Source organism: Haliaeetus leucocephalus, unplaced genomic scaffold (assembly GCF_000737465.1).
Source record: "Haliaeetus leucocephalus isolate CR32 unplaced genomic scaffold, Haliaeetus_leucocephalus-4.0 Scaffold339, whole genome shotgun sequence".
Classification (NCBI taxonomy): domain Eukaryota; kingdom Metazoa; phylum Chordata; class Aves; order Accipitriformes; family Accipitridae; genus Haliaeetus; species Haliaeetus leucocephalus.
Genome location: NW_010972775.1, coordinates 6538993 through 6563383, shown reverse-complemented (window position 1 = coordinate 6563383; position 24391 = coordinate 6538993). Strand labels below are relative to the sequence as shown.

Sequence of the window (24391 nt, the reverse complement as noted above, 5' to 3'; positions counted from 1 at the left end):
TGTTGAACATGTTGACAGCTGTAATATTATTAAATAAAGCATGATGGATCTAGATCTTCTTGTAAGCAAGAGCCTATACTCTACTTCCTCTGTAAACTGAAGAAAAAAAAGAAGGGGAACAAAGAAAATAAGAAGAAAGGTGTAAACCATACTAGTTCAATCCATTCAGCTGTTACAGATTCTGCAATGTCTTAGACAAGCTGCAGTGCATCAGATGTGAAACTTCAGTAGCTTCACAATCAAGTTTTATTGCAACTGCCCATTGTGTAGCAGAACATTAAGGATAGAACGCTGCAAGGCAAATTAACTGTTTATTCTGTGTAAATGGCTGAAATAGAACCTATTAAACCAGGTTTCTCCTCATCTCACTCATATATTACTCTATTTAAGCCCTGTATATTTTTTGTCCAGTTTAAATAAATATAAACAAAGGCAAGGAAGAAAGAATAAATGTCTATTCCATTAAGTTTTACCTATTTTTACTGTATTTTTAGATAAAATTATGCTAGGCTAGAGATGGGGTAGATGACACTTCTCAGAGAAAGTCTGAGCTCTGAGATATAAACCGAGAAGTGGTGCATTATCAGCAGTAAAAATACAACTGGTAATACACAGATTTTTTCATAATCTAGGAAACAAGATAATGGTGTGATATGAGAGGACCACTTGTATTTATATGTCATAATTTTAAAAGAAGTGTAGCATAATGATTTTCAGAAGGTGGCTGATAGATCACCTTATGTTCACCTCCCCATCACACAACATTCATACTTGTTTCATATTTATGCACAATATTTCTTTTTTTCTTCATGTTTTACAGTTCAAATTTTAGATTCCTTTTATAAATATGCACTGAAACTACATCAGTAGCTTTCAGTAGCCATGAAGAATATTTGCATCATTGGTGCAAGAGGAATTTTGCAAAATTAACACTCTGATTTATGTTGTTGTGCTGTTCCCTAACTAAAACTTCCAAAAGCTGGCAATACTAGTGCTCCATGAAGCACAACTTCAGGCTTTGCATTAATTAAACCATACAAAATACACAAAGCAAACAGTCACGTGCAGCAGCCCAGTCTCTGCATCTTCCTGATAGCCTATGCAAGCAAAACCCAGCTCAGATAGTACCTTTGTATGTCCAGGTTGTTTATGGGCTGTTCACTAATACAATAGCTGTACATGCTGCACAGATGAGATAGGCAGGGTGAAAATGAACCACTGCAAAACTGCTGTCAGAAGCAGCACAGAAATAAGTACCTGCTGCATGCATAATGAGGTAATGGCAAACAGTAGGAGGTATTTAATTATACCTGTTCTGGCAAGCCATTTATTTCTTTGCTCTGCTAATGCTGAGCCAACAAAGAATAAGGATATTATTTCCGAATCCTGTCACAATTTTTAACAATTGCTGGCAATTACAAAACCACTTTTTAAAAGTGTCAAACTACCAGAGAGACTTACTTTGCAGTGAAGTAAGAGAGAGTTTATCTGAGGAAGGACTTACAGGCCCAGACACTTGTCTATGTAGCAGCCTAACAAAAGATGTTAATCTCTCCTTTTTGTTCATTGGCCTTCATATTTGAAGATGACTCTTCATAAATGAAATATATTACACAGCTTTCTTTTTTTTGTTATCTGAGAAGGATTTTTACGCTGAATTTGGTAAACTTTATACTGGATGTCATCTAAATGTTATTCATTTAACTGGAATGAATTGTGACCGTTCAGTGTGGTGAATATGACAAATGACCAGTAGATGGAGTGAGCATGCTATGGAAGGAAACAACCACCGTCTGTAGAATTTACTAAACTAAGGCTCCAATTATGTAGGACATGATTAGCTTCCACAAGATGAATAGATTGTCTCACAGACTCCATTAACTGCTTCTGTCCCTGTGAGGACATGATACGCTTCTTCTAATCCACCTTGGCCTGATTCTTTTCCCCAGCCCTGACCCAGCCCCTACTGATGCTGTGACAGGCCTCCTAAAAGAGTTGATAAACACACCATAGTATTGCTCATTGTTCCTTAAATATATTTCCCCTTTTTACAATAGCACCAGCTGAACATACTAGGTTTACAAAGGATAACAATTACAAAATAAATCAATGCCTCATACGGTGTCATATGCTGTTCTCGGCACCCTCTGTGCCATCTTGCAAAACCAGGTCCCATCCCTTTCATCCTTTTTATACCAAGACTTGGGAGTTGCTAACACAGAGTGAACTACCAGCAATAACCATACCCACTCAACATACACATATGTGTAGGTGAAAGGGGATTAAGCACGGGCAAAGGAGGACAGAAATGTACCAGACACCTGATTTTTCTGTAATTTTTTACAGACCTCTCTCTACTCAAGTGTCAGAACATTAATCCCAAACATGACAAATACTTTAAAACTCTGCTTCTAAAGGATGCCAGCCTGGGGTAGGTATCACTTCAGAGTCCTTCCAGCTGGACCACGGCTTGTAGCAGTGTTCTCTATAGCAATCTCTGCTGTGACCACAACATGATATGGGATCTTAGATAGGAACACTTAAAACTTAGGTAGAAGAATAACTTAGAGATGGCTAGCGGAGCTGAAAATCCACTAATGAGCCATCTGTTTGCTAAAGCACAGTAAGACCCATAAACTATATCCTATGGAGTTACCTGCTACTCTTCCAAGGGTGGCAAACAGAAATCTGGCAACTTCAATCGATGAGTTTCACAGAACAGGGGACCAGAGCCCACAGTCCTTTGTGATGTGGTTTTCTGTGTGAGCAGCCTGATTATTTTTTTTCCTAGACTGGAGGAAGAGGAGATGGTGATGGTCCTGCACTACAGACAGTCCCTAATGCTAGTATCCGCCCCCAGAAAGGCCAGGTGACTACCTGAGCTAGTTGTGTCGGGAGTTTGCTTTGGGAAGGTATTGGAGAATGGCTTGGGAAGGAAGAACAACAAGAGGAGGACCCTGAGCTACATTGGGTAAGTGTTACCTGCCACGTTTGTTCTCCTGTTTGCTGCTGTTATTACGGGGAAACTGCAGCATGCAGAGAAGGGATAATTAGGCCACGACCCATAAAACTGTAGTGAGAAGTGTTTAGTTTTAACCAGAGGAGGTCGCAGTTACATTCCCTTGCCCAGTACAATGTGATCTAAACAAACTATGCACATCAGAAGAAAAATTAAGTCTTAGTGAGTGTGTGCTGAAATTTTAAAAAGAGAAATGGTATCAGAGCTAAGGTTAGAATTTTATAATTGTAAAAACCTGTTTCAGCCTAACTGTTTTCCTTGCAACTCTGGCACACTAATGACAGAGTTATACATGAATTAGCTGATCCAGATATTGCACTAAACAATCTAGACTATAAATCTTGTGGCTGTATGATGTAGGAAAATCCCTCAGGAATGGCAGTACTTGTTCTCCTGGTGCTGTCCATTTGCATTATATTACTCAGAGATGTGATTATATGGTTTTGACTAATTAAGGGATCACAGTACAAAAAGTGAGGTCATGTGCAAGGATTTTTTCAGTACTTCAGTGTGTTTTTTGAAAGAAAAAGAAAGAAAGAAAAAAACAAAACCAAAACAATCACTGAACACAGAAACTTACAATTCCATTCTGTACACTGAAGCCCAGCTGGTATTTTAAGTCTGGCCGTTTTATGAGAACAGTAGTAACAGGAGGACAGCTGACAATGTTCAGTTTGACTTGTGTCTGATTCTTGAGACCCTGTAAGACATTCCAAAAGTTAGTATTTCTGAAATGGATCTTAATTTGCTCTTTCATTAGTGATTTCCTAATTGCAAGAGTGTAAAGCAGCTGATCTGAGAAAGAACAGCTAGAGTTAATAGACCTCTGTTGTTAACTTAGAGATACAATTCTGTGTTTCATTTACTTCCCAAGCTATTTGGCCCAACAAAACATACCAAAACTTTGCCTTTGACTACTACAGAAACTTCAAGACAGTTTTCAAGAAAACACCAAAACTGACTACCGCTTGCCCTTTACCAGCATCTGGCTAATTAATCTCCTGCTGCTGCTCTTGGTAAATCTGCACAGACAGTAGATTTAGTGTCAGTGATTAAAGATAATGCATTCTGAGATTCCATCGTGTCTGGGGATTCTTCATATACTCACTTGATCTGTTCTGCAGTCTACCAGCCTCCATCCGTTTCACCTACATGGAGCCCAAAGAAGCATAGTAGATTTTAATCCTCAGATTTTAATTTGGAGGCTGTGGGAAAGCCTGAAACTTTGAAGACAGCTAAGTAACTCAATTTAGGTAAATTTTTCAGACCTGACCTTGTTTGTTACAGTCCAGTAACAAAGCTGCAGTCAAATTCTCCAGCCCTAAATTTCTGTATGTTACCACCCTCAAACTCTGTTTCTAATTCTACTTTTTGTTAATGACAGATTACTTTTTTTTTTTTTGCAGTGATATGAAAAATCGTATCTGCTAGAAATCTACAGGGTCACTTGTCAGAATATTACATCTCTGCTGGCTTACAATCTACAGCATACAGTTGTAAGTTTGGGGTACCTTTATAATCCCTTGACATGTTGCAAGAGGTAGACCAACCAAACTGGTCCCATTAATGGACATAATTTGGTCTCCAATGCTTAGTTTTCCTGAACGGGCTGCAGGGCCTCCGTTCATCATGTTAGCCAGGATAACAGTGGGTAGAATGGATCCCCATCCAGATTCCACAATCACTACCCCAAGAATTTCTCCCTTCTGTTTTTCTAGCTGGAGCTGCAATTAAAAAGAAAAAAAAAAACAACCGGTTTTTGCTTCGATTCATCTAAATTTGAGCACTAGCATCTCAGTTGTTCCTGAATAACACCTACAAATTACAAAAATAATTCTATTCTTTGCCATTAGGTAGTAGCATGACTTCAAAAATGCTGTTAAAACTGTATCACGCATACCTATTTCTTTTCAGGGGTATCCTCCACTTGTTTGTTGAAGGTCATATAGGTCCTTATAATAAGCAAAAAAACTAACATATTGGTTAACTCTGTAGAAAGTGGTGGAACTGAATATCAAATGAATGAACACCAAAGAAGTTATTATCCTTCTTGGAACTTGGCAGCTAGGGGAGGCTGTAACAGTTTGTGGCTAAGGCAATGCTTGGAACACAGGCTTGAGTTCAGCTCCACTTCAGCCATCACTGCTCAGGCTATTTCTTGGTCTCAGGGTTTGTCTGTCCTTATTTTCAGGCAAGGATCTCTTGATTATTATTATTGTTGTTGTTGTTATTAACATTATTATTATTATTAACATTGAATATACTTGTGCCTAGCATATTAATCTAAGATCCGTGATGTGCTGATGTAATGTAAATGACAACTTCTCCTCAAATACGGTGATGTTAACTTTTACAGAAGAGGAGTAAGACTTTAAGTAGAGAACATACTCTTCAACAAAATACTGGGAATTATTTTCTTTCAGACATGGAGGGACAGGGACATCCATACTTATGGGAATCATGAAGGCCAACTGACTTTTGTTGAAGCTATCTATCAAGACTTTGAATGAACTAGTATGCCACAACTCTGTCATTGTTCAAACATTCATAAACCAATTAGAAACAAAGGTGCCACAAAAATAACAACCTTTTTAATCACTTTGAAATGTGACACACTTGTATTTTTCCATTCCGATTCTAAGTTAAACCAAGATTTGTTCAACTGAATTTTTCCTTGTTTGCTAGAAGAGGAATACTTTGTCATGCTTATATGCACATAGAAACACTTTATTGATATCTAGTGACTGCAGATGTGTAAAACTACACTTCAAATCATAACCTTTCTATCTGAAGGTATGGGTGAAAAATGCTCTCTTCCCAAGAACACACATGCTGTACAAAAGAACCTGTAATACTAGAAGAAATAAGTAGGAAAGCTGTGACTGAAGGATTAAGCAATTTGCAAAGTAAGATTTGACTTCATCTCAAAGTAAGATTGCTTTAGGACTCCGCATAGAAACTCTGACCTTTGGAACATGGGCCAAATCCCTAGCACACTGCAGCAATGTAAGACAAAGCAGAATCTGGGTGCAACTGCACTCACCACATTCTGGTTTGGAATGTCCAGTGACTTTTGTATGAAATGTAAAATGTGAAATATATGGCTGTTGTACAGAAAGAATCCATTACATCCAAAATCAAATGCAAATAGTAACACTTATGTAATTTGGGGCACTTAAGGGAAACTCTTGCCTTTTCATGCATTATGAATGTGAAACTCCATTTCATGTGGCAGTTTTGCTGGTGTTCTAATAGGGGAAGAGAAATTGGCCTGCTCAGTGCCACAGCATCCTGGACTCATGGTCCTTGTATCTATTAAGAAATCACTTAAAACATGCATTAAAGTGGACTGTCATCTCTCCTTCTGTATCAATACATTGGTAAAACATAAAAACACCTTACACTGTGTACTGTGAACAGCACAGAGCTTATCTATGTCAGCTAGAAATGTACTTTATTACTGTTTTGATCAATGGAAGCAGGAAGACCCTAAAAATGAAAAGAAGAAATTCTAAAAACTTATAAAGCTGATTTTAGTAGCACAGTATTGATGAAGCAACACATCTTGAGCTGTAAAGTCATCCTTAAAATGCCAAAAGATATTTCCATGAGAATTTCATTCCTCTGAAAAAATATATCAATCTGAAATGGAATTCCAAAGCTAGTTTACCTCTTTGCAGTTTTCTGAATTGGAAAAATGTATGAGATCATCATTGTACATCTCCTGGGTATTGATGATGTCACTGTATTCTTTCTGACTGAGATCCTCTGGGTTAATTCCATTGGCTCTTAAAAATTCTTGGTAAGCCACACTGAAAGCCTGACCAATTGACTGAGCTATCAGCTGTGCCTAGAAGGTAGAACAAAATACAGCTCAGAGAAAAGGACTAATAAACAGTTTACCAGTGAAACCATAAGAAACAAGAAACAGACTGGATTTTAAGACAGTCAAAATAAAGGATCCTGCCAAGTTACTAAGTCAGTATGGTTATAAAGTCACTTTAAGGCCAGTTGTACAGAAAGAATCCTTTACATCCAAAATCAAATTGCAAACTTCATTTAAAAACCCTGCTGATCTCCTTTCATCAGTACATTGCAGTAGCAAGCAGCCATATGCTACTATGTACTCGTTCCAATAAACACTGGAGAGTACTGGCTTTGTACCAATATGGAACAGAGCTTACAGAAAAGACTGTCACAAACCCTGCTTCTGATCACAGTGTATTTGCAGGAGTGATGAAAGAAAGGATGCTCTGCTTGCGCATGCCTTCACAGACGTGTATGCACTGATGATTTTGGTTGTCATGTCACCTGCTGCTTCTCCACCTTGGTTTTATAGGACTGAAAACACTGCTTCAACGAAACCATCTGCTCTCCTATTACTGCCATGATACCTATCTCATATTCCCAGAAAACTAGTAATAGCCCTACTTACCCATTGCGTATCTACAATAGTTAATCCCATTAACACCTTGACTAGCAATGTCAGAGATGCTTTCAAGAATGCAGCCAGAGCCATGATTATAGCTTGTTAATGTTAAAAACAACTCTTCAAAATCCCCTGTGTCTTTGTTAATTTTTGGAGCACTTATCTGTGCATGCATTTTACTACCATATGCAATAAAAGATGACTTCCCATTACAGTGGGCTGTAGAGTGAGTAAAATTAATGAAACTTTACAGTGACTGGTATTTGCCTGTGTCAGGAATATATATACATTAGAAAGAAATCTACTGAAACCGACGACGATAATGATAATACTAACAACTTGCACATTCAGCAAATACTGCAGAAGTCAACTAATTGAACAACTATTGAACTGCTATAAAATGTACTTTCTTGTTCCACTAGATGGCACTGAAACACAGAGAAACAAAGGTAGAGATAAGTAAAAGGAATTTTTGGTCAACTTTTTCTACGTTTGCTTTTTTTTTTATTTTCCCATTCTGAGTTAACTGCAGCTGAAAGGAGAATGCCACGTTGAGTTTTGTATATTTGTGGTTTTCAGGTACTGTATTCTGTCATCGGGGGATATGAGTAACTCCTAATGATCTGAGGAGGAGTTAATTGTATCTTACCCTAAAAATATTACTAATCAAACCTATGAAACTATTCTGGAAATGCAACACACTTTCTTAGACAGTAGGTACATGCTAAATGCATTATGAATGCATAGGGTGTTCTGGACAACACTGTAATGCTAAATGCATTATGAATGCATAGGGTGTTCTGGACAACACTGTAATGCTAAATGCATTATGAATGCATAGGGTTTTCTGGACAACATTGTAAATCTAAATCTTCTTGCAATCTACTGATCAGACACACAGTGTTTTCTTTGATCCTAAAAGGTGGTTTTCTTACTTCATTTGTGCTGCAGTACACAAAAGCACCAATCTGCTTTATTGGAAAATTATTTTAGAACATCAAGGACATAATTAGCCTAGCGAGTCACAAATTGTTCCTTCATATTTTAAAACATCTTTTCAAATCTTATCAATATACCAAGAAGTTTGTAGTGGTAGTAGGGCAGTACAGAAGTCATCAAGAACATTTTTATATTCTTCCATTATTAAAGTTTATCACCAGTCCTTCTTTTTTCAATCTCCAGTGCCATTGCTTTCTCTGTAGTTCTTTGCTTTCACCTCCATCCTACATTCTCAAAAGCAACATGTCTAGACGTCATACTCTATTCTATTACTGCTAGCAACAGCCAGTTCTCGTATCTTAATTTCATCTATGTCTCCAAGTTTTTATGAATGTTTATGAAAGTCTTCAGCATTATGTACAACTTAAAGATAATGTAATTAAGTTGCTTGAAAAGGTCACCCCAGCAAAGCAGTGGCAGAGCTAAGATAACTAGGTCTGAGAAAAAATCCCAGTCTAGCACTCTAACCTTTAGACAACGCCGTTTCTCCTTCACAGCCTTAATTGCTTTAAAATAATGAAAATGATTGCTTGGCTCAAAAACTATGCAACCTGTGAGTTGTGACTGTCTGAACTCAAGAACTCAATTCTTTTTTAATTGGTATGAGAGAAATTATATTTAAAGCTGTTCTTATATAACAATGGTCAGAAATGTTTAGTACTGCCTCTTATTAATACCTGTATCTCAACTGTCAAATTGGAAACAGACTACAAATTTTGCTTTTTCTGTTTTACTAGCCTGGAGCTTTTTTCCATGATTGTTTTAGGTTGAAGTCCCCTGGTCTGCCGCTTCAGACTCAAATATCTGTTTCACTACAAAAACAAACCTGGACGTACAATAGCAGCAAAGCAAGGTTATCTTCCTTTGCCACAAAAGGTAAGGGCACAGCATGCCAGCACTTCACAGGGGTGAAACAGAATGCAGCAGAGATGTACAGAACTCTTTTGCAACCACTACTTCTGCAATCCTATTTTCAGAATAGCTCCAAGTTCTTTCATCTTTTGGTACTTCTGATGCAAGTGAAAATCAGAACCTAAATTCTGAAGTGGTCATTCCTTTTTTTTTAAAAAAAAAGCGGTTTCAGGCTAATACAGGCTCAGAGTATCTTATGGCATAAAATGACTGAAATTATGCTTTCTGTTGTATAAATGTTTTGAGAGAGTAGTGAGAGTGAGTTCTTCCTAGCCTTTTACTTAAGAATTGCTAAACTCTTCTGGCTGTGAAGAAAAAATTCTATAAATATACGTAACTAAACTTTCTTAGCTCTACTGCATTTATATAAAAATTGTAATTCATAATTTTGCTAGGGATGAAAAAAAGAGAACTGAAAAATGAACAGCTGAATGTGTTCTTAAACATCAAAGGATCAAGTCGCCTGTTTGAGAGTATGTATACCAACGACAGGTAAGCAAGCCATAAGGGAATAAGGACTGGGTAGAGGGCAACCTTGTGCTAGGCCTACCAAGTTGGTAGATGTTGTCAGTGACTTGGCTTCAGTTTGAAAGAAGTCCAGAATGGTTCCACCTCATTGCCAAGTGTCTGGAGGCTTATGTGTGTCATTATGTGCCAACCCACTGGACTAGGATCCAGTCCAGGATGAATGACCAATTTGATATCCCATAAACTAATTTTGGCCATGAATGGCCACTGACTTCCAGACAACTCCAAATAATTAGGTACTAAAGCATTTGGGGAAGCATTGTTGAAAGAACACAAATGATTCTATAACACGAGACAGAGTGGATATTTTGGGACTGAGGAGACATGAATTTGCGACATGCATTTCTGGAGACAGAAAAGACATATGGACAAACAACCAGCTAATGTTTCCACAGATTACCTGTAGCTTCAATCAGAAAAGATTGCTAACAACAAAAATTCATTCAAGAAATTAGATGTAATTTCAGAGATTCTCTAAATGACATACATTGCTTGAATAAATTTCATTCCATTTACTTACATCCTCTGATTCAAAGACATGGCATATCATTTTATACTGCTTCTTTCCTTCCTGGGCACCAGGTGTTGTTTCAATACAATCTTGAGAAGCTGATCTTGGCATGCGTCGTCGTGCCATTAAAACCACAATGTTACCAATATCAGCAATATATGAGATTGTGCGCAACGCATGATCCATCATTGTTTCCTACATAAAGCAAAGAGAAATAAAGTAATTCTTCATGCCTGCTGTTATTCTACAAGTGCTGCATCCTCCCTCTCCTTGATAGCCTATTGTTTGAGAATGACAAAAGCTACAGACGCACTTTCTATGGGCCCAGATCTGACGTTCCCTACGCAGTCAATGGGCCTGAACGCCAACTAAAGGCATAGCGGCTGTTCAGGAAATTGGCTTCAATGGAAGTGTTGCCTGAGCAAATACAACATGGTTGCTACTGTAAAGCAATAATGAAGATCTATACTGTTTTATAAACACTTTCATGTTGTTGGAAAATTACGTTTCCCTTTCGTATTGGTTTTGCTGAATGAAGCAGATGCATTTTACAATGACAGAACAAGTTTTAGGGAAGCCATATATATATGAGATGATGTTATAATTTCCCAATTTTTTTTTATCATGTCCTATAACAGCAATAATATCTAACGTAACATTTTCTTATATACAGCAAAGTGATACTTACTTGCTTTGTGAAGAGGTATGAAGGCAGTATTTTACCTTCTCTGTAGGCAGAATTTTTAATACTTTTTTCTGGCTACCTACACATCTCAGATCAGTTTGGAGGGAACGGGTCTAGTGTCTGGGCTCACAGTCAAAATCCTATTCCAGTCAATGTCATTAGGCTGCCAGTTTGGTTGTGCTGGGAGAACTCAGTTCAGAAGAGCCACTGTCTGTGAGAATGATTTTAAGTGGAAACCTGTCCAAGCTTCATCCTAATGAACATTTCTAATGTAAGAACACATGAAGAATACTAAATATAAAAAGCCTCTACCTCAAATCCCTGAGCTCTGCATCCTTTTAATTACTTTAGCCTTTTAAACTCTTACTTTCTGATATTCGCAGGGAAATCCCAACCTACTACTTCCAAATGTTTTTCTCACAGGAATTATATCATTATTCAGTGGCTTTGATTAGTACTAAGTTGCCTTGGACAAATGAAAACTGAGTGCATGTTTGTAGTCAGAGAAGGATATGTTGTCACTAAACTTGTTTTATTTCAGATATTATTTTATCTTTTGTTTCTGTTTTGGGTTTGTGTGGTGGAGTTTTGGTAGCAGGGGAGGGGCTCCAGGGTGGCTCCTGTGAGAAGCTGCTAGAAGGTTCCCTGGGTCCAGGTTGGAACCACCTCTGGCCAAGGCCGAGCCCATCAGCAATGGTGGCAGCACCTCTGCGATAACATATTTAAGAAGGGAAAATCTGCAGTGGAGAGGGGAGTGGAATGTGAGAGAAACCCCTATGCAGACAGCAAGGTCAGTGAAGAAGGAGAGGGAGGAGGTGTGCGATGCCCCTGCTGCCCGTGGTGAGGCGGCAGGCTGTCCCCCTGCAGCCCATGGAGGTGAGCAGTGGAGCCAATGCCCACCTGCAGCCCCATGGAGCAGTCTGTTCCTGAAGGACTGCAGCCCACGGAAAGGGCCCACGCTGGAGCAGTTCATGAAGAACTGCAGCCCATGGGAGGGACCCCACGGCAGAGCACAGGAAGAGTGAGGAGTCCTCCCCCTGAGGAAGGAGTGGCAGAGACAACGTGTGATGAACTGACTCCAACACCTACTCCCTGTCCCCCTGCACCGCTGGGGGGGGAGCACTGGGAGTGGAATTGAGCCTGGGAAGGAGGGAGGGGTGGGGGGAAGGTGTTTTAAGGTTTGGGTTTACTTCCCATTATCCTTGTTTTGATTTGATTGGTAGTAAATTAAGTTGATTTTGTTTTTTCCCCAAGTTGAGTCTGTTCTGTGCCCGTGACCGTAATTGGTGAGTGATCCCTCCCTGTCCTTGTCTCAACCCATGAGCATTTCTTTATATTTTCTCCTTCTCATCCCACTGGGGTGGGGGGAGTAGTGAGCGAGTGGCTCCGTGGTGCTTTGTTGCCGGCTGATTTTAAACCACAACAGTTTCCATCTCCAGTTAGTTCATGCTTCTATCAATTGTTTCTTATATAAAAGAGCAATGAGGTCCCAGAAGGAAGAACCTTCAAGGACATTTTATAACAGTTTCTGTGCACCACTAAGTATGAACTTGTAGTAAGTTTTATTATTTCTGAACTCAGCATTAAGTATGAATAAATTAATGTGGCTCACAGCTAGCAGTCTCATTTTCATTAAAAGGTTTCTATATGTAAAATAATGTTATTTTAATAAAACAATGTATGTGACATTGCTACAGCGATAATTTCAAAGGATGTTGATATATTTAGGACTGCAAAGACAAACAGAATGACATACTTGTTTACACTAATGTTTTAGACAATTATTTGTACCTTCATACAGGTCTTATTCAAGATACTATGTAAGCAACCTGATTTCTCCTTTAGATTTGTTCTTTTAAATAAAAATAAATAAAAAGCCACAACTCTCTAAGTTCCCAGAAAGGCATGTTGCTGTGGAAGATGTTCCATAATGGTAAGAACCTTTTAGGTTTAAAATTAGAGTTTTAGGAATGCTCAATCAAGTAATCTGATTGACTGTACTTTCTTTAAGTGCCTTGAAAAAATCACTATTACTGAACTCTTTGCATAATTATGGAGGAAGAGAAATTCCTAGGGAAAAAAGGTAATATAACTTATATTAGTAATGCTTATCTGGCAGATATTTTGACAATTTAGACAAAATATCGGAAAAAGCCTCCTAGCTATAAGGACTCATAGAAGCCATAAAACAGTATTTTAAGGTAGTGATGACTTACATTGTTTCCTGAGGAGACATTCAAGGACAGTATGTTGTTCTTCGCCAGGTGACTATGCTGTCTTTCCTCACTCCCCTACTGCTCACATATCACCATCTGACTTAAGGCACTTGTCCTCTGTACTTGGAGCAGTCAGCCTTTGCTCCATCTCAATTTCAAACAAAGCCAGACGTTACATTGCCGTCATGTGGGTAAAACACCTGTGTCCTGTTACAATGGTCACATGATGTGTGCACTTGTTGTGTGACAAAGAGGAGACTGCAGGAGGCTCATGAGAGGTAATTTCAATAGCAGGCTGCCAGGTAATTAATTCAGCTCTCAGACATGGCTGGTGTGCTGTACTGAATCCAATCTGTTGCTATTGGTTGAACATCCTTGTTTTTAGACAAAAAAAGAGTCCAAATCCTATTTTTATGGCACATTTCAAACCTGAGCTTTATAGGTTTCTTAAACTGGATGCTGCTTACTTTAAAACCTTATGCTAAATACTTATTTTAATGAAGATAAAGCTTTCTATTGAAACAAAGACCAAGAAAATGCCTCCAAACCATGATTTGTTAGCTTTGTTTTCTATCATTCCTTTACACATTTTGCCATTGTGGAGATGAACTGTTCTCTTCTTTAAGAAACAGAAAGGGCCCATCTGAAAATGCCTTCTTGTTGGGGTCATTGGCCAGTTTGGAGAGTTTTCCAGACTTTTATTTATTGCTCAAACTGGAAACAACCAGAAGCATAATAGTTTTATTGATCAAACTAGCTGAGGATGTCCCCTTCTCTCCCCCACCCAAACAGCTAAAAACATCCACCAAATTCTGCCTGAACTAGAATTAAAAAATACTTATTATTGAATCAATTTGTTTCACTTTACTTTGTGATCTCTATTAGTTTTAAGTCAGTAAATTGCCTTCTGGTGTCTAAAATATCTTTGGTTCTTGGCCAAGACTGAGGTTATCTCTGCTGCTTTTGGCATCTGCTTGGATATATATTGATATTGCTAATGTGAAGAAAGAAAAATTGACTACAGGTTTGTTGTTTGTTTTGTTTGGGTTTTTTTTAGCTGAGAAGGACTTTTGTTTTTCTTTTTTTTTTATTTATTTGCTAGTGGCTCTTGAATATCCCCCTCAGCAGCATGAGGTCAGTTTTCATCTAACTCAATCATATTAGATGACTGAGATACCCTCCTTGCTGTGTCTGTAGTGGCAGGGTTTCCCTTGATATCTGATCTTCCAAAAAAACCTATAACATGCTATGAGTTAATACACAATTTTCATCATTTATATAAGCAGCAGCATCCTTTATATAAACAGCTAGGTATTAGTTTACCATTAGTTGAACAAATCTCTAAGGCCTAAGAGAGAAAGATTGTTCAAGTCGACAAGAGTAATTGTTTTAAGAATTTCAGTACAATTTAACTTGAGAGAGAGAGAAAAATATAAATAATCATTGTTTCTTAGAACCACGTGTCTTACTGAAGAGAATCACTACCCATAAAATCATTGTAATGATTCTTCTCAGGCTTGAAATAAAATTTTCTATGCTTGTAGCTAACTATGAAAAGTGATGATGGTTAAGAGATGGTTTGGGGGGTGTCTCTAAGGGTTGCAGGGGTTCAGGAGGATTTATAGCACTTCTCTCAGTATGGAAAAATGTTTTATAATGGACATCTCTCAGCAGGATCTTGGGAGCTCTGCAGAGATAATTGCTTTTCAGCAGTCTGCACTAAGTATTCTGTAAGGGTGTAATCATACATGCAGTGTGCACAAGAGTGAATGGACTGGGAAAATGAAAGCATTTAATCTCACCTGCCAAGAAAGTCTTTCTGTCCTTATCATCACACAGAAGTTAATCAAAGGGGTTTTTTGTATCTTCCCCTTGTAGGGGTGAAAGCAGTCATTCCCCCACTTCCTCCCACCTTCTTCCTGTCTAACACAATTACAATTAGGAATAAGGTAAATCATATGTAGTGACTGTAAACATGTCTTTACTTTTGACTTACTTGTGACTTGACTTTTTCTTTTCTCACTCCATATTCCATTCCACTCAATTTTCCATTACCATTATCTCATTTTCACCCTCTCTCCTCATTACTTTCCCATGAATCCCTCCATCTCTGCGTATCTGCTTCTCTATTCTTTCACTCACCCCTTTTCTAGTCCCATCCATTCCATCCTTGTTATGCTTACATTTGTCCTTAGAAATTCAGCCTCTCTCTTGCTCTTTTTTAAAACCCTTGTTCTATCTTCTCCTGTCCAGATTCCCCTTTCTCAAAATCTCCCTTCCTTTCTAAGGAACTATTTCAGAATCTCATTTGTTGTCCCTTTTGAAACCCAAAGAACACCTGCAGGAGGAAAACCTAAGCATTTTTCCAAGCTTTCAAGTTATGTAGTCCTGTGGGAATGTGAATTAGCCTAACAAGTCAGATGGTTTTATGGAACCAATCATCTACCAGAGGCTCTGCACACAGACATTAGTGATCTCTATATCTGTCTTTTTCTCTGCTAGTTTTCCCAGTTGCTTCACTCCCAGCTTCTCTTCACTGAATAAGCAAGAAGATGGGAGAAGCTGCTGTGATATTTCTGCTGTTTTCATGCACTGACTGCAAGTCTGTAAAGCTGTGGCACAAGGAAGAACTGCTCTCATACAAAGCAGGCATGTGGCCAAACCTAAGGTTGCTTCTACCATGTATACTAAACAGGTGGTCAACTTGGGCTGAAGGTATTCAGTAACTAAATGCATAAGCAACTAAAAAGTGGCAGGGGTGCCATTCCTAGTGTTGCTGAGGACAACAGAATCACCAGAGCTGGCTCTGTTCCGACGTGGCAATACACCTTTACTGGTGCTGCTCAGCATTTTGAACCCTGCTGCATGTCATTTTTTAACTGAGAATTTTACATTTTAAATCAGCTGCTACCTCATGTGAGCTATACAACACTACAGATGCACTAAATCATGGATGGCACACTGCAAAAATAGGTTTTATATAATTGATAAAGCCATGAAAGAACAGATTGTCTCTGCCAGCTGCCACACCAGCTGAAATAGACCTATGGTAATTACACCAGTCAGGAAACTTCACTAGCACTGAAAAATATTACCAAGCCAAAAATGCAAAGGAATTGCCAACAGCAATGCTTAAAAGTCATGGGAATAAGTCTCTTACAGCTCTCTGAAAGACCCACTGTAAAAAAAAAAGAAAGCAAAAAAACCCAGGGCAAACACCAGAGAGCTTGTAATTACAATAATTTCCAATATTGTTTTTTTCATGTAGTTGAACAGTTCGTACTAGACACCATTCCTCATGGTGCACTGCATTTTATATCACTAGAAATCTCAGGGGAATCAGGAGAATAAGGTAACAGTTACTTTGACAAAGTGTTTATGGTCTGCCTCAAAAACTTTCCTTTTTTAATTTTAAAAGGGTTGGTGGTCAGCTAAAATGCTGAACTATTTAAAGAAGGGAAAGAGTGACTTCCACTAAGACTAATCCTTACTCAACAAAGAGAACTTACCTATTTACTGCCATACGTTCCAACTATAAACTGTAGCTGTTCATTTATCAATAATTGTCTGTAGTGACCTTTACACTGATAATTACTAGCATTTTATTTTCTGCTAATGCAAAAAGTAGTCATAAGCTTTAATAATATACTCTCTGGATGACGCATATTTACCATGAGGTCAAAAAATGGCTGAGCCATAACAAAGAGTGGTATTGGTTATCATGGATGAAATACAGTATCAGGACAATTTATGGATGGCAGATTGTAAATACTACTGCCCATTTTAGATGGGATATTTTACTCCTCATCTGGCTCCATCTCTTGGGAGTTCTAGTGGCATGTTAAGGACATCTGCTTATGTTAAAAGAAAAATAATCCATCTCCTGCAGATACTATCATTACCCTCACATTAAAAGACTGTAGCGCTCTCTTAAATTTCAGGAAGAAGTAGGTGCCTCATGGTTTGCATTGTTAGAAAAACAAATTATACACTAATTGAAAACAAAACAAAATCCTCAATGTAGAGGGCTACATTTATCTTTATTGAAATATCTCCTAGAGTTTTAGCTTGTTTCTTCAGTTAGCCATGATATTTCTGAACTCTGATCTTATACATGAAGGTAAAAGTTCAATAACTATTTTCTCTTTCCATCTTCCAAGTTGTTTATGAAAATATTGAACAGTACTACATCAAAGAAACATGCTTGAGAGTCTCCCTCTGGCTCTTTATCTCTTTATATTGCCATCTACATAGCAATATATCAGAAATAAATATACTCTCAGAAATTTTTTAGCCTGCTTGTATTTCTTGTATCTAAATTATATAATCTAGAAAATATTATATGAGATAAAAGCCTTATTTAAGTCAATAGGCAATGCGTGCTGCTTCTGTGCCATGGACAAATATATTCCCCATCACAAAAGAAAACAATTGATTTGACATGATTTACTTCTGGCAAATCTGTGCTGACTCTTGCTCATCTCCACTCACAAACTGCCTACAAAGGGTTTGTTTGTTCTGGTATCTTTCTGACAGTTAAACTTACCTATAATCCTTGGTCTGTTCTGCTACTAAAAAAAAAAAAAAAAAGACTAAATACTACCATCATAAGTTCTGGAAGAGTATCACTGAAAGGATAGCATAAGGTCACTCCAACCATTTTTCCAAATACTACAAGATTAATTTTCTAGTTTGGTTATATCTAGCTTAACTAAGCACTTTCTAAATGGTTTGTTCTTTAATGTAACTTGAGGTCTTACCATTTTTCAGCTGCTGTTAGCTGCATACAGTGGAGTTTTTTAGTGAAACCTAAAGCAAAAAATGTCACTAAAATTTAGCTTTTTAAAGCCTCACATAAGAATAAAAATTTAAAGAGTTTCTGTAAGTAAGATCAAAGTCTAAGAGATCTTGTGAGATTATACTAAATATTGGGATCCATGTATAAATTTTATGTGTTTAATTGTAAATTCCTTCAAAAAAAAATCCTTCTCATGAAGATATTTGAATATATACATGTATTCCTAGAAGATGAGGGTGATCATTGCTGTGGTCTCCAGATACTTCTTTAGTATGAATAATTAATAATTTACCTTAGGCAAAGGGGATGGTAGCTCAGATGTGATTTATGGAAAAATTGGAGGTTAAATGTTAAAAATGACAAGATACAAATAGCTTAGTCAAAGCAGCAAATTACTTCCCTGTTAGACAATAAATTTGGGTACTGAAACTGTTTCAGAGAAACAGTATACATGCATTCTGAAAGACTTTTGAATCTTTCCCTAAATTTATTTATAGATATGTCCTGGTTTCAGCTGGGATAGAGCTAATTTTCTTCTTAGTAGCTGGTACAGTGTGATTTGGATTTAGTGTGAGAATAATGTTGATAACACACTGATGTTTTAGTTGTTGCCAAGTAGCACTTATCCCAAGTTAAGGATTTTTCAGTTTCCCATGCTCTGCCAGCAAGCAGGTGTACAAGAAGCTGGGAGGGAGCATAGCCAGGATAGCTGACCTGAACTAACCAGAGGGAGATTCCATACCACAGAATGTCATGCTCTGTATATAAACTGGGGGGCGTTGGCCGGGAGGGGTGGACTGCTGCTTGGGCATCAGTCAGAAGGTGATAAGCAACTGCACTGTGCATCACTTGTCTTTTCTTGGGGTTTAGTGGGGTATTTTTGGTTGTTGCTGTTGTTGTTATTATTATTATTATTATTATTGCTATTATTATTACAATTATTTACTATTATTATTATGGTTTATTAGTATTATTAGTATTACATTTTATTTTACTTTAGTTATTAAATCGTTCTTATCTCAACTGTCGTGGTTTAACCCCAGCCAGCAACTAAGCACCACGCAGCCGCTCACTCACTCTCCCCCATCCAGTGGGATGGGGGAGAAAATTGGGAAAAAATAAGTAAAACTCGTGGGTTGAGATAAGAACAGTTTAATAGAACAGAAAAGAAGAAACTAGTAATGATAATGATAACACTAATAAAATGACAACAGTAGTAATAAAAGGATTGGAATGTACAAATGATGCGCAGGGCAATTGCTCACCACCGCCCGCCCGACACCCAGCCAGTCCCCGAGCGGCGATTCCCTGCCCCCCCCCCCCCTTCCCAGTTCCTAAACTAGATGGGACGTCCCATGGTATGGAATACACTGTTGGCCAGTTTGGGTCAGGTGCCCTGGCTCTGTCCTGTGCCAACTTCTTGTGCCCTGGCTGGGCATGAGAAGCTGAAAAATCCTTGACTATAGTCTAAACACTACTGAGCAACAACTGAAAACATCAGTGTTATCAACATTCTTCACATACTGAACTCAAAACATAGCACTGTACCAGCTACTAGGAAGACAGTTAACTCTATCCCAGCTGAAACCAGGACATCAACCCATGAGTTTTGCTTTTTTTTCCATTCTCCTCCCCACCCCACTGGGAGCAGGGAGGAGTGACCCAGTGGCTGGGGGGGGCTTAGTTGCTGACTGGAGTTAAACCATGACAAGATCTCAGCAACATGCACGCATTTTCCAATACATTGAATAAGCAAAACTGGTGTCAGTATTACTATATTGGCAAATGGCAAGTGTTGCAAAAATAGCAGATCTAACACTGCTCTTTCTGAATATTCTCACAACAATGAATTTATCCAACTTCAGTTTCCCACTAAGAGTGTAAGAGTGCAGTCTAACTCAACATTATTCTTGAAGAGATTTAATCATAACTTACCTGTGTGTCTGCATTTAAAACTTTGATTCTCTGTGTGGAGATGAACAGATCCACTTCAGTCAACGCCTGGGAATCTCCCTCTGAAGTCTAAAAGACAGATGCTTTGTTACAAGGGGAGTTTTAATTTCCTCTTTAAAATGACAAATTCACTGATCGCTTCAAGCATAATGTGATGTGAGGCAATTGCACTGTTAAACCACTAAAAGACAGCTATTCAAAGGTGCTTCTAAAGACATACAAAGAATGCATTTGTTGCATAGAAAGAGTGAAGCATACTCTGATTTTGTGGGTAAGAGTGAATTTTCAGAGCCCATGGGACTGACAGCTCAAGTACTAAAATTCTCTATTTATAGCCAGAACAGGAGAAAGAGTATGGCTGTTTCTTCCCCACTGTCTCATCAATGCACTTCAGTACTGGAGGCATTGGAATTGAGAAAGTAGGAGAATTGAGAAAGTGACTTACTCCCCATCAGCTGCTTAGCCCTTGCCATCTTCAGTGAGCTCACCGAAAAAAGCGCAAGCTGGTGCTCAGTACCGTGGTGGGGTTTAGTTTTCTTCTACAAAATAAAGAACTGGCTGCTGAACTATTTTTCTCATATCAGAAAGCCATCAGCTGACTTGTAGACCTCAGCTTCTGAGCACTGCTCACTGGGGAAACAGTTCCATATCCCATTGGAAAACATGGTCACAGGGTAAGCGGGATTACCGTGTAATGCCACATGGCTTCCTAAGTGTGAGTCCTGGCTCTGCCCACGTGAGAAAACAGGAGAGAAAGTGGTAAAGCAGCTGCTGCCTCTCACTGAAGCATCATCTGAGAGCTTACCTAATATTCTGAGTTCCAGCAGGAACCTATTTATTCCTCCAGGCTACTTGTCCATAGTGCACTACTGCAGCTGGTATTTAGCAGCACCCATGTTAGCAGCCTCAGAATAAAATTGCCACAGACTCTATCACCCTGTGCTAAAGGCAGGCATCCATCTCCAAGTCAGAGATTGGGTCTCTGATGTAACAGTGCAAGGAAGAATGATGTATTTGCTGCTCTTTTCTGTAGTTATAAAGGCTTAGCTATGCCTATTATTCATTCAGATTAATTTTGTTTGAATTAAGTCTCATCCAGCAAAATACAAAGCAAGCACGTACTTTGGCAGAGACTACTTGCATTGCTTTCATCCAAGACCATCACGAAGAGCAAGATTAATTTTAGTGATGTTTTTGTCAACTGTATTTAGTGAACTGAAGTATAGTTTTTAACTGAGTGAAATGTCTTCTGTATGAATTGTTCCAACTACTACCTGGTAAATTTATTCTATTTGTTTTTAAATATCGACAATAATTTAATAAATATATAGTAAGTCACAGGCACAGGAAATACATCTTACTGCTTGGGTTAGTAAAATAAAAATAAGCGTTACATTAAAAAAAGTCTCCTGGATAACACTGGCTGTATATCTGCACTAAAAAAATCACAGATATTCAACAGAAGAGCAGCAGACAGGTACTCCAGCAAATGAACAATGAAGAAAATGGGTTCATTTTATTCCATCCAGTGTTCAACTACTTAACAAAGAAACCAAAATGACAACTTTATGAGGACCCATAATGAAAGACACAACACTCCATGGAAAACAAGTACAACAAAAATGTAAGTAAACATTAGCATTCAAGAAAAACTGTTTACACACCGCTTTTTTCTTGATTTTAGCCGCCTTTTGCATCCTCTGAGGAGTAGCATAAAAAAAGAATGCAGACAGATGTACAGACAAAGAAAGAGAAAAGACAGTGTGGGAAGTCAGGGAAACGTTTTGACTATGAATCCAGACTGTTAAAAATTAAAAATTTGGGGGCAGTGGGAGAAGGATGTGCAGGAGAGAAAGATTTGTTTATATTTCATGTAGTTCTCAAGCATAATTGGATTTAATGGCATTATACATGTTGTCAATTGATTACAAAAAAATTAGTACCAAAGAGTGTTGTCTGTTAACAGCTGCTCATGACATTTATCCCACTAAATATATAGCACTCTAAAATGACAGTACATGCACTATTTTAAAGTCAAGGTTTTCTCTCCGTATTGATCATACTTCTACTTGTAATTGTTGAACAAAATGTAACTCAAGCTCTATTCCATGACTATCTAAAGTAGTCAAGTATCTCTGACAGATTAGGATTGCTGTTAATACATGAAACAGTTTTTAGGGAGTTAATTGCAATCAGCAATTACTTACTGCTTGAGACATCACAATATGCTAAATAGAAATTCAAAGGTTTGGAAAGTTTAAAGAACTGGACCTTTCTTGCCTTCCGTTTGTTTCTAAATGCCAAATCAATCATCAATCATGACAGTCTCTTACTACGTAAATGATTTTCCCAAACTGGTTTCCTTCAGAAACACGCAATTTTTACCAATTAAGTATTTTATTGACTAAGCACCTGATTTTTCTATTAGCATTTAAATCTACCTCTTTCTAACCATGTGTTTATTCAGATGAGGTATTTACAGCAGATCCAGAAAAAACTGTGAAAGAAAAATCTCCTACTTCGATTATTAACCAAAAAAAAGCATTTTTTTACACAGCTGTATGAAGCAGTCTATGCTACATTATTTACACAGAATTGTTCATTGTAAATAACACCAAATCCAAACACAATAGTAATGGATCTTCTTGTCCTAAAAAGGTAATAATTCAATATATTGAGATTAATCTTCACAATTTGTAGTAAGTTAAAGGAATTAATGACATAAGAGGAAAACCACAGTCAAACAAATAACCTGTGCTTTGCCACTGGAATATTTCCTAATTTGTCTTTAATACTTGAATTCTTCATACAGCTTCCAAACAATTTTGAATAGACTCTGCAATAATTTATATTTTGTTCCTCAGAGATGCTGTATGTATTTTTATAATAAGCACTGGAAACTAATGGTATTTACGGTACTAGATCTATACTCATGTAAGTGCACTTCAGAATAGGTCTGAAGCTGCAGATCCTGTACTGTTTAGAGATCAACTGTCAAACAGTCAGAGAGTATTCTACAAACTAAAAAAATAAAAATCCCCTACCTTAACACGGCTCACTGCCTCTTGGGCCTGCATCATTCTTATGTTTTTAGAAGGGTTGCGCTCAGACAGCAGCTGTGTAGAGCCCAGGTAATTGGCTGCAAAGATGATTCCATCAATGAGGTCTTCAGGTTCACAAGGTCCTGGAACTGACATGAGACATTTACAGTTACTGCCTTTCAAAGGAGGGTAGAGAGATGAGAAATTGAATAAAGGATATTGAGGCTTGAACAACCTTTTAAATACCTTTTCTAATATGAAACAGATGAAGAAATCCAGTTCAAAATAAATGATGTTTTTCCCTATAATTATTTCCACAAAAAATATACTGTATTTAAAACAATGCATAATGGCTTGACTGTGGAATTCTAGAGGAAAATTATTGGAAAAATGTTTCCTGTGCTGCACTGATAAACACATTGGAATTATTTGCAAGTTTCAGAAATGCTGATAGGTTCCTTTATCATAACTTTCTTACTATTTATAGTATGACTGTTATGGTGCATGAGCTAAACTTCTGCTTGAATACAGATTTGTGTTTCCACATTTTTTTGAGATGTTTGTGGAAGTACACAGTCTCCAAACATTATTGCTGGCAAAAATACTGATGAACAATGGGCACAAAGGTGTACTTTGCTTCAGAAAAAGTCAACCACAAAACTTAACAGTTAAGAAAGTTTAGGAAACAAGAAAAGTAGGCATCTTGATGCTGTTTAGTCATGTCTAAAGCCAGAATTCAGAGACTGATAGAAAAACACAGTTCCCAGGCTAGTACAGATTGTATAAACTGAGAGCTGGAGAAACATGCTGCAGTACAGGAGTTCAATGAAACGTTCACAGTCTAATCAATGGAATCTGCACAACAGGTCATACAGCCTTTTCCTCTGAAAGCAGGGAAGAGGGAAGTCACAGAAGGTAGTTATGGAAAAGGAGCATGTGGAAAGAGCATGAAAAATTCCATGTTAAAAAAGATAGGAAAATAGTGGAACTTAAAAACATCTTGATATTTTTTAAATTTTAGCCTTCATTCAACAAAATGCTTTTGTATATAGTTAGTATTAATTACATAGTCACTTCAGTGAGATTCTAACATTAACTTGTATTTTGCAAGTGGTTTCTTTCCAAGGATGAAAAAGAGGAGGCAGGGAGAAGAGAATAAATGATAGTATTTATATCATACTGGAACCATTCTCATCATCCTCTTTATTCAGCTGTTAAGCTCTACATCTGGCTTGATTAGATCAACAGTAAAGAACAGTCATTCCAGAGTCTGGCTGACATCTCTTGACAGTGAGTATTT

The 24391-nt window shown here is 37.8% G+C and overlaps 2 protein-coding genes across 3 annotated transcripts in view; one reads left to right on the top strand and one right to left on the bottom strand.

Moving 5' to 3' along the window:
• Window positions 1-2877, top strand: part of FAM189A1 (family with sequence similarity 189, member A1) — a 102487-nt gene extending 99610 nt beyond the window's left edge. The window contains exon 12 of the mRNA XM_010571742.1: window positions 2792-2877. The gene's annotated coding sequence lies outside the window, so the exon portion shown is untranslated. The remainder of the gene's footprint in view (window positions 1-2791) is intronic.
• The window catches only part of APBA2 (amyloid beta (A4) precursor protein-binding, family A, member 2), a 48930-nt gene that overhangs the window by 6268 nt on the left and 18271 nt on the right, over window positions 1-24391 (bottom strand). The window contains exons 4-10 of one of the 2 annotated variants that reach the window (XM_010571744.1): window positions 23095-23240; window positions 21715-21750; window positions 20033-20119; window positions 10408-10593; window positions 6690-6869; window positions 4531-4743; window positions 3600-3719 (exon numbers count right to left, since the gene is read on the bottom strand). In XM_010571744.1, coding sequence (XP_010570046.1) covers window positions 3600-3719; window positions 4531-4743; window positions 6690-6869; window positions 10408-10593; window positions 20033-20119; window positions 21715-21750; window positions 23095-23240 — 968 coding nt within the window. The remainder of the gene's footprint in view (window positions 1-3599; window positions 3720-4530; window positions 4744-6689; window positions 6870-10407; window positions 10594-20032; window positions 20120-21714; window positions 21751-23094; window positions 23241-24391) is intronic. The other variant, XM_010571746.1, reaches the window with a different exon arrangement.